Source organism: Drosophila willistoni, chromosome 3R (assembly GCF_018902025.1).
Source record: "Drosophila willistoni isolate 14030-0811.24 chromosome 3R, UCI_dwil_1.1, whole genome shotgun sequence".
Taxonomy (NCBI): Eukaryota; Metazoa; Arthropoda; class Insecta; order Diptera; family Drosophilidae; genus Drosophila; species Drosophila willistoni.
In genome coordinates this window covers 15,176,447-15,186,798 of record NC_061086.1, presented here as the reverse complement: position 1 = coordinate 15,186,798, position 10,352 = coordinate 15,176,447, and the positions used below count along the sequence as shown (strand labels likewise).

The window sequence follows — 10,352 nt, the reverse complement described above, 5'->3', positions numbered from 1 at the left end:
CGCTATCGCCGCAAATGGCTCTCTTTCAGAATTGTTAATTAAATAAGGCAGACATGGACGTTAAATTAAACAACAAACGTAAGCAGCTAAGTGGTAGTTGTGGGCGACCGATTCAATCTCGCAATGCGAAAATCTTAATAAAGAAAACGAATTGTTTTATTTCATCATTTTCATTGTTTTAAAAAATTTGGTCAATAAAATGCGCGTGATAGATACATAGGAATCTCTAGTATTGAAATTAAAAATCAATATTCAAAAAAATCCGCCCAAGATGTTGCATTTGACAATACTATTTTGAGTGTCTTACAACACTACTTTTGTAAATTTGGCCACACTATTGTATCCAAAAAGAAGTACATTTTTAAATTTTCTTTTAATAATAACAGAAAAAGTAGACAAAACCTTTGAAAAGTAAATGCGAGTTTGTTCCAATGGGATTTTTTCTTTTCATTTGATACCAAACTCAAGTAGCTTAAGGCTGCTTTAGGCCCGAGAAGCATAAGTAAACAACTACATGAAAAGAAATAAAGGAGAAAAGAGCGAAAAAAAAGTACGGCACTGTGCGAAAGCTTCTTATCAGCTGCAGCAACAACAACAACAATCGGGTAACTAACATTAATTAAAATCGGCCGGAGTAAACAATAGGCTTACTCATTCTACATCATTGCAGTGAAAGTCGGAGGCAGCCACGAATCAACCGATAGAGAACTTTGTAACGAATCTCTGACGTGTCAGAATAGAAAACTTGGAAAATTCAGTTGCAAAAATTTAAATAGAATGTGCGGTTCACCTAATCAAACCGTGGGCAATGGGACTCGAGCTCTCATCCTTGTTGGTGGCTATGGTACCCGTCTCCGTCCACTGACATTGAGCACACCCAAGCCATTAGTGGAGTTTGCAAACAAACCAATCCTTTTGCATCAATTGGAGGCTTTGGTGGATGCAGGTTGTCGTCAGGTTAGTAATAAAAGTCTACTTTATTTATAAATTCGGTAATTCTCTTTGGTTTGCCCATAGGTTATATTGGCTGTTAGCTATCGGGCTGAACAAATGGAACAGGAATTGAAAGTAGAGGCCGATAAACTGGGAGTGGAGCTAATTTTCTCACATGAGACTGAACCACTCGGAACTGCTGGTCCTTTGGCATTGGCCAAACCCATTCTCTCAGCCAGTTCCGAACCATTCTTTGTTCTCAATTCGGATGTCATATGCGATTTCCCATTCAAACAGTTGGTGCAATTTCATCGTAATCATGGCAAAGAGGGTACCATTGTGGTAACCAAAGTAGAGGAACCTTCGAAATATGGTGTTGTTCTTTATGATGAACAAGGCTGCATTAAGAACTTCATTGAGAAGCCACAAGAGTTTGTTAGCAATAAAATCAATGCTGGAATCTATATTTTCAATCCATCTGTACTGGAACGCATCGAAGTGAAACCCACATCAATTGAAAAGGAAGTGTTTCCCAATATGGCTCAGCAACAAGAATTATATGCCATGGATTTGACTGGTTTCTGGATGGACATCGGACAGCCTAAAGATTTTCTAACCGGTAATTGAAATTGCAAAACGAGAATTTTACTTTATCATGGGGCCCATTTGTCCCATTAGCTCTTATCTACACCTCAATTGGGTCTTTAATCATTTTTTTTTTTTTTTGTGTTACGCCACTTTATCTTTTTTCCTACTTTGTGTGTTTTCCTGGAAACTTCTGATTGAGCGATTTCTGCCTCGACTTATTAAAGTTGATAAAAACAACAAAAAAAGTCCAAATTTTTGTTGAGGAAGTCTTTGCAGAAATGATGTCAGAATATTAAAACTATAAAACTAGTCACTTTTACTCTAGAGAAGCTAAAACATGGGAATCTTTATATAGATAAGGGCCAAGTGAAGTAGATCTACCTCTCATGTAATTAGGCACAAGTTACATTTATTTAGGCTTGTAATGGTAAGACGAGAAGGTCTCTAGATAACTCTGATAAGGGCACAAAGTAGAAAATATTATGCTTCTAGTATTAGTTAGTTATTTCAACACTCATTGTTTTGTTTCTTCCCTTTTTTTCCCAGGCATGTGTCTTTATCTCAGTTCGCTGCGTCAAAAGCAATCAAACAAACTCTACACTGGAGCTGGAGTTGTTGGCAATGTTTTAGTGGATCCAACGGCAACAATTGGTGAAGGTTGCCGCATCGGTCCAAATGTCACAATCGGTCCAAATGTCATCATCGAGGATGGTGTCTGCATTAAGCGTTCGACCATATTGAAAGGTGCTATAGTTCGTTCCCATTCCTGGCTAGACTCTTGCATTGTGGGCTGGCGTTCCACAGTGGGGCGTTGGGTGCGTATCGAGGGCATCACCGTCCTTGGTGAAGATGTCATTGTTAAGGATGAGCTCTATGTGAACGGAGGTCAAGTGTTGCCACACAAAAGCATTGCGGCAAGTGTGCCGGAACCGCAAATTATTATGTGAGAAGATGTCATCATCATTACCATTAACGAGAATGGGCGAGCTGCGAATTAGAATTAATGTAAATCTATATTATTTAAAAATTTGTTTCATCAATTCGGTATTGAAATGCTGCACACCAATTGCCTTCTGTTTTCTATATATATTTTTATATAAATTAAATGTCTAAATGTTTAAGCTAAAAGTTTTCACAAAAGAAAAAGATAAATGAAAAACAACATCAACAATTCCAATAACGACGACTCGTTTCTAAACTGTTTTACAATTCTTTTATACTATTTAAAATAAATTAAAATTTAGTGAAAATATATAGATATAGAGATATATATCCAAAACAATGTCAAAAGGAATCAAAGTCGATTGGATTTTATTTAGTTTAAATGGTTTTTAGTATATGCAATTTGTTAAAAGTTGATGTATACATATTCAATGGATTGAAAGAAGTCCTTTTCATGCGTTTCCATGGCAACCATTTTCACAACTAACTACAAAAAGAAGCAAAACAGACAAATTTGATTGTTCTTTAGAAAAATGTTAAAAACTTTAGCAAGAATGGAGTCTATGGACTTGAATCTTCTTTGGGAGGATAAGGAAGTTAAATTTGATGTGCCACAATTGTAAGTAGAGTCAAGGCAATTGATTAGATTTTCGAATGGTTAAACATTTCATGGAACAGGCATAAACACTTGCGGCAGGGTGAGAAAATTTTGGATTACATTTATCACATGGAAGATAGTAAAGGAAATCCAGGTGACACAGGTCGTCTGTTGGTTACCAATTTGCGTATTATTTGGCATTCCCTGGTCCATAAAAAATTTAATTTGTGTGAGTAAATTAAACCAAGTTAATTCTACTGCATTCAACTTGATTTCACCATGATGTAGCCATTGGTTATGCACGAATCGGGAATACCAGCACAAAAATTGTGCATACCAAGGGAAGGATACCCAGTCAGGCTCTATATATATTGGCCATTAGCAATGAGACACGTTTCGAATTCCTTTTCACTGATGTCTCGGGTGAGACAGCTAGAAGGGATCAACCGATATTTGCCAGCATTTTCGATGTCTATCAGTAGGTACCATTACTACTATATGGATGTAAAAGACTGTTAAAATAAATCCGATTTTAGAATATATCAGCGAACCTATTTGTATCGAGATCTTAAGCTACGTGGAGCAATTATTCAGACAGGACAATTAATTATACTACCCAACGAGCAAGTCTATAGCCAAGTTCAGGGCGTATGGAATCTGTCCAGTGACCAGGGAAATCTAGGCAGCTTTGTGGTATCGAATATACGTTTGGTTTGGTTTGCCGATGCCAATGAGACATTCAACATAAGTTTGCCCTATCTGCAAATTGAGAGTGTAAGTTGTTTTGCATAATGATGGCCTCCTCCTCTAAGTGAGCTCCCCTGTTTCAGTTGCGCATACGAGATTCCAAGTATGGCCCAGCTTTGGTCATACAAACGGCTGAAACGGGCGGTGGTTATGTCTTGGGTTTTCGTATTGATCCCGCCGAACGTTTGAATGAACTCTACAAGGAGTTATCCTCACTGCATGCCATCTATTCGGAGCAACCTGACTTTGGAGTTCATTATGATGTCCAAGATGCTAAACAACGTCTTGCCGCTGCCGCTGAGGAAGCTGCCCAGATTGCATCACAATTTAGAATTGAAGATTTTCAAGAATTGGATGAGCGACAAGAGCGTGAGATAAATACGAAATTAAATCGCTATCTGGCTGAGAATTGTCTGGGCAATTGCAATAATGGGAGTGCCAGAAGTGAGCATACGACTCGGCCGAATCCTGTTTATTGCAAGGAATTGGGCTTCGCGATGGAACGCATACGAGATGGTTACAAATTGCAAGACTTGTGGAACGTAATGCCCACCAAAATGGATACATTGGATGAATGAAACATAATTGATTGACAACTTGCTAACCAGAAATCAAATATATTTTTTTTTTTATGGATTTATTGACGACGCATACAACTTGCTGTGTGTTTTAAGTAATTTTGCTTAATCAATTTTGCAATTTGTTTTTGCTTTTGCTATCATATTAACATTCGTTTACGGAATTTCGAAATTGCTGAGTGTTAAACTTACAAGCTAATACATAATGTTCAGTTATATAGCATTTTGCATTTTACTTTTTGTTTTATGTTCATTTTGCAACTACATTAAACTGGGGAAAAAAATTTGTATTAAACCAATTTGTTGTGGGAGAAAATTTTAAAGCAATTTTCATTATCAGTTTTGGTTGTCTTTTGCTTGGGGAGGGGTTTTCGTTTTTGTTTTATAAATTAATTCATATCACAACACACAGTTGATTTGACCGGTATATACATATATATACATATGTATACCATTCATATACATATATATATATACATACATATTCATATTCATCGCTGTCTCTTATACATAATTTCTTGGTATATATATATATATATATATATATTTATAGATTTATGAATGAAAATTGTTTACTTTGTTTCTAATCTATAAATTCTAACAAACTTAATTAAAGTAGGAAATATTAATGTTAGTTGTGGCGTTTTTTTTTTAAATCTTCTTTTCTTCGTCATTATCATGATCCTGATACAGATCTGTTTTATATCTGCCTTAAAGGCAGAACTCCATACATTTAGACATCAAACACATTGAGGAGAAAAAAAGTAAAAGTTGAAAACGAAAAAGTAAATGAAAATCCGAATTTTGTTTTTTGTACAGAAAATTGAAAACACTTCACAAAATTACAATATCATTTGGGAATGGCTTAAATCTTAAAACATTTTTTGTGAATATATTTTCTTTTTGTTGTTTTTTTTTTTATACATAGGGTGTTTTTCTAGAGTTTTTTTTTCTTAATACTTTTTTCTTAATAATTTTTAAACTTAAATTCTTTTGCTTTTGGGTTATTTTCGTTTCTCGTTCTTGTAATAATATTTGTATGAGTTGATTTTCTATGTGGCTTTATCAGTCTTAAAGACCAGTTAAATTTACTTGGTTGCGACAGTTCCTCCTGATGGAGTAAGCTTAATAGCAAGCATTTTCTTTCTAGACATTTGTTCAGATTTCAAATCAAAAGATGGTTACCGATGGTAACTGAATTTCTTGTAGGTCAGGTCGATGCAAAAAGTCAAGTCGTAATTTCTCTTAATTTCTAAGCATCCGATTTTTGTTTTTTTTCATTTACGATTACTTCCTTGTGTTATTAACTGAGAATTTCAATACAAATGCCTTAAAATCAAAAGGGTCATAAACGAATTGCACGATTTGCGTATTATTACAATTGGTGGTATTATCTGGATATTCAGTTCAGTTTATCCCCCCAAAAAATAAAAAAAAAATTAAACTTTCTTACTTGAACGCAGCAAGTAGAATCAAAACTAGACGAGAACTTAGGGTGTACATAAATAATTTTGGGTTGTTCTTTTAAGTAGATAATGATGAGACTGCAAATTAATTGTTGTTCCTACTGCTGCTGCTACTGGCGGAGATCTGTTTACGTAGGCGTTGGCGTGTCATGGGCGGTGAAGGGCGAGCAGTCGACGGCGGGGGAGATGTTGAGGTGTTTTTAGATCCTCCGCCACTGCCACTGCCGCTACCAGCGCTAGCAACTGAACGTCGACTACGTTTTGTTGCTATCGCTGCTTTTGAGGTGGAAGATGCAGTTGCTTTACGCTTTGTTGCTGCTGATTGGGTTGGAGGTGGCGGCGGTGGTGGTGGTGGTGGTGCTGGTGATGTTAATATTACAGCTGTAGCAATCGGTCCAACTGCTTTACGACGCCGCTTGGCTGTGAGCAAGGGTGCGCGACGACGGCGCTTTGGCTTATTGGCTGGTTTGCCTGGGCCTGAGGTGTGTGTGTTGTGGGTTTGGGTGCTACTTCCAACTGAAGTCCTGGTGGTTGTGATTGTGCTGGTGGTAATGGTGTCGCTAGTTGTCTCTATATACGGCATTGGCACAAATGCCGATTTTCCATGTTGGGGCAATATGACCGTGCTAAATTATGGGATAAACATTACATCAAATTTGAGTTTTTAAAGGAACGTTAGGCAAATTAAAGTCAATTACATACCTAAGCTTTGGCTTGTGTATTACCGGCTGGGCATCCTTGGGTTCAACAGCATCGTCTACATCATCATCATCGTCATCGTCCTCTTCGTCGTCACTATAGGCATTTAAAATGGACACAAATTTGGGTTTCTTCAGTTCAAAACCTCGAGCTTTGTTACTGAAATTGTCAAATTTTTAAATACAATGATCAACCTAGTTTGGAGTTGTTGCTTTCACTTACATTCTGACTGGTGTTATGGGCATGGGTCTAATGGGCTTGAACAGGCAAAGATCCATGAGGAGGCTGTCGGTGCTGGGATTACGTTTGCGAGCGGATGCCGATCGATGTAGATTAGTTGGCGCCACTGTAAATGCTTTGAGGAATGACGCCGAGGTTAGAATTGATGAGGTTGGCTGCTGTTGGTGCTGCGGCGGCGGTGGCAGCGGCTGTTGATGACTTAAAATATATTGACGGACTGAACTGGAACTGGTGGCTGCACTACTGCTGATACTATTGGATGTGCTTGGATTGCTGCATCCCATTAAACCACCGGGTCCGCTCAATTTACGTTTCAGACTTTGGGATTCCTGAAACTGAAGATGATTATGGCAATTGCTGCTGACTGATGCTGTTGTGGATGATGATGCTGTGGCATGGGAGGATGGGCCTGTCACTGGTGTGGACATAACCAAGGCCCTTTGCACTGTATCCTTAATGAACTCTGTGCCGCGGTGTAGTCGAACGGACAGGGTTTTCATTAACGCACTTGCCGCACTGGGACGACCCGAATTAGCTCCAGCTCCAGCCACTCCCACGCCCGTTGGTGTAGGTGCACCCCCAGTGCCAGCTGTGTTGCTGCCATTAAAGGCCGGCAGACCGGCTAGCAACATTTGGCTGCTGCTGCTCTTAACCTGAAGCTGGACCTAATCCCCGACCCGTCCGTCCTCCTGCTCTTTCTGCTTCGAGTGGCTTCTTCGACGTCTCCGCGATTGCTGAAATACGATATAATTCTAACATGCCCGGCTTTTGGTTGTGTATGCTCCGTTTTTTGTTTTATCAATTTTCTCAATGAATTTGAAGCATTCTAATCCATTTGCACTTGTTATTATTAAAACGAAAAGGACAACAAACGGGGAAAATTTTTTACTTTTTCTTGTTTTTGCTTCTTTTGTGGTTTGCTTTTTCTTCTTTTGGTTTACAGTTTTTTGGCCTCACACGCTCATTCGTACTACTACTACTACTACTACTAATGACCAGTGATGTCACTTTTATGACTAAAAGAGGCTAAATGAGAAACAAGCTAAAATGTTTATTCGAAATATTTTTAATACTTCTTCCATAGATTAAAAACTTTTGATTTAACTAATAATAAGACAGAAGTAGCTGTGTAACTTATTTTTCAGTATTTTTATTTTTTTCTACTTTGTTTTCTTTTTGATTTAATTTAATTCAGATAATTTCGACTTTCTCTGCAATTAAGAGTAAACAAGCCAGATTTGACCGAAAAAGTGGCAACTCTTTAGAGTAACAAAGATAGAACATGAAAAGGTAAACGTAAGTGCGAAAGAGATAGACAGTGATGTGAATTAACACGTACAGGTTCGATGTTGGTTTGACGTTGGCACCATATGTCCGAAGGCTCCGCAAAGCGCCAAATTTAAAAATTTGAAATAAATTTATTTATGAGCATGTATAGCGGAGAAGGCGCCAAAAAGTGAAAAAAGAAATCAATGACGGCATAATTACGTAATTACTTAATCTTTTTAATAATTTTATTTCAATGTTAATTTTATCATAAAAAACACAATGACAACAAATACTTTATCGATTCGGAACGGAGTGCATTCTTCCATCTAAGAATGACCTCTCTACGGGTTCAGCACTTGTATTTAATTGCACAGGTGAAAAATTATTTTTAGTTTATCATTTCATCGATTATCCATAATGGTCGGCTCCAGAAGCATTAAATTAAATTTATTAAATAACAATAATCAATAATTTAAGAAGTTTATACACATAATTAAAAAAATTAAATAAGTATGTATACATTAAATTTATTACTGAAAACATTAGGCAATTTGTTTAAAAAAAATTGAATTAAATAAAAAAGTTTCTGCCATCACGGATAATATTGGTAATCACGGTTAATCGAAGCAAACAATTCGAAACCATTGGACTGATCTTTGGCCATCACGCTTTTTCGGGGTAACTGGTTAACCGGATCACGGATCATCGAAGCCCGACTGTACTTACAAAATTGTTAATTTTAGAAAGACAATCGCCATTTGTGACCCTTTGTACGTAAGAGAACCGCTAGTGAATTCGCTCAGTCAATGACTGATTGATACCAAATTTATGTAATTTATATACTTTTGTAAGTATACTTTTGGGTGCTTCATTTTCAACCCCAGATCCCCTGATTGCACAAGATCTAAATTAAATGGATAAAAGCCGAGTATGCAGTCAGATTCGGCGTAACCGAATCACTTAAGAACACCTCTCAAGTTAAAACAGAATTGCATCATGGGTACATCATTTTAATTTTACACTTTATTTTAATAAATGCAAAGTCCTTTCTCTTAAACATCACTTGCTGCGACATAGACCATAAAGCTGAGCAACCCACCACCCTCGGCACACATCTTTAGGGGCATGACCGGCATATGAGACACAATTGTCTTCCCTTTGAGCTTTATCCGATCGCTGTTCAGTTTTGAACGTAAGGACATATGTCCTCCACTATATTCAGCGCACGGATGTTCATCTGTAACGAATCAGACACTATGGCGACTATGTTGGGCCTCAACGGTATGGGCACTTGCATTAAGATGTCAGCAACTTCATCAAAATTGTTCAGCTGCAATGAAGCACAATGAAATATAATTTTGAAATTCGAAATGCAAAATATGTAGGTACTTACAAGCTCAGATGAAGTATCTTGCTCGCTTTTTGGACAAACGCTTTTTGCGTATATCAATTCTTGACTTCCACTGATCAAGTTAGTCAAGTACATGACGAAAATCTGTAAGAAAATATATGTACATATGTATGATATAGCCAGTGTCTATGCAGATATGTATTTACTTTGTGAATATAGGGCAAGCTATGATGACAGAATTCGTCCATGTTGAGGCAATAAACGGCGTCCTCCTTCAGAAGGGGCTTCGCCAAGAGAAGGGTGTTGCAGAATACCCCGTTTCTCATAAATCGAGTCCTTGCCTCCAGATTCTCCACGAATTTGGGCCTACTTTCCATTGATATGTTGCCCATTCCTGGAAAATAATTCAAGTCGAATTTCAAATTACGAAAACTTAGCGTATGTTTCTCCATTGCAAGGGAAGAAAACTCAATGTCATCGATCCGATTCGATTGCCGATTAATTATCCGCAGAATGTCATCGGTCCAATTCGATTGCCGTTTAATTATCGGCAATCGAAAGCAGCGAATGAGACCGTGAATAAGCCACCAAGCTTTTGTATAATTGTGAATAAATTGGACAATAAAAATACCGGAGTGTAATGAATGCGGCTATGTAACACACAAAAATTCGAATTTAAAGCGGCACAAAGCCACTCGCCACCAGGGCACGGCCAAACGCCTTTTCGAGGCGGCACGGGCTCCGTCTCCTCCACGGGCTCCATCTCCGGACTGGGCACCATTACCACAAACTCCACCACCGCCACGCCGGGTGTCGCCTATCCCTGATTTCGGGTAAGTTCAATTCCGGCTCCAATTTCTGAGCGAAGGGCAGAGAAATGCCATAAGTTTAAATTAAAAAAATAACTTTAAACTACTTTCACTTCTTTAAATCATACATCA

At 37.8% G+C, this 10,352-nt stretch overlaps 4 protein-coding genes across 4 annotated transcripts; 2 read left to right on the top strand and 2 right to left on the bottom strand.

The window, feature by feature from the left end:
- The first annotated feature begins 338 nt into the window (after nt 1-338).
- LOC6650625 (mannose-1-phosphate guanyltransferase beta) lies at nt 339-2,800 on the top strand. Its single transcript, XM_002073998.4, has 4 exons — nt 339-605; nt 671-957; nt 1,018-1,552; nt 2,068-2,800. The coding sequence occupies exons 1-4, from the start codon at nt 515-517 to the stop codon at nt 2,466-2,468; spliced, it is 1,314 nt and encodes a 437-aa protein (XP_002074034.2). The 5' UTR covers nt 339-514; the 3' UTR covers nt 2,469-2,800.
- Nucleotides 2,801-2,901: 101 nt separating this feature from the next.
- Nucleotides 2,902-4,386, top strand: LOC6650031 (Bardet-Biedl syndrome 5 protein homolog). Its single transcript, XM_002073997.4, has 5 exons — nt 2,902-3,082; nt 3,142-3,290; nt 3,350-3,539; nt 3,598-3,835; nt 3,892-4,386. Exons 1-5 carry the CDS (start codon nt 2,997-2,999, stop codon nt 4,384-4,386), a joined length of 1,158 nt encoding a protein of 385 aa, XP_002074033.1. The 5' UTR covers nt 2,902-2,996.
- Nucleotides 4,387-5,825: 1,439 nt separating this feature from the next.
- LOC6650030 (formin-like protein 6) lies at nt 5,826-7,876 on the bottom strand. The gene is made up of 3 exons (XM_002073996.4): nt 6,774-7,876; nt 6,555-6,710; nt 5,826-6,478 (listed from the first exon to the last, which is right to left on the bottom strand). Exons 1-3 carry the CDS (start codon nt 7,421-7,423, stop codon nt 5,938-5,940), a joined length of 1,347 nt encoding a protein of 448 aa, XP_002074032.2. The 5' UTR covers nt 7,424-7,876; the 3' UTR covers nt 5,826-5,937.
- Nucleotides 7,877-9,054: 1,178 nt separating this feature from the next.
- Nucleotides 9,055-9,885, bottom strand: LOC111519478. Its single transcript, XM_023180589.2, has 3 exons — nt 9,618-9,885; nt 9,454-9,555; nt 9,055-9,390 (listed from the first exon to the last, which is right to left on the bottom strand). The coding sequence occupies exons 1-3, from the start codon at nt 9,861-9,863 to the stop codon at nt 9,241-9,243; spliced, it is 498 nt and encodes a 165-aa protein (XP_023036357.2). The 5' UTR covers nt 9,864-9,885; the 3' UTR covers nt 9,055-9,240.
- Nucleotides 9,886-10,352: the final 467 nt, after the last annotated feature.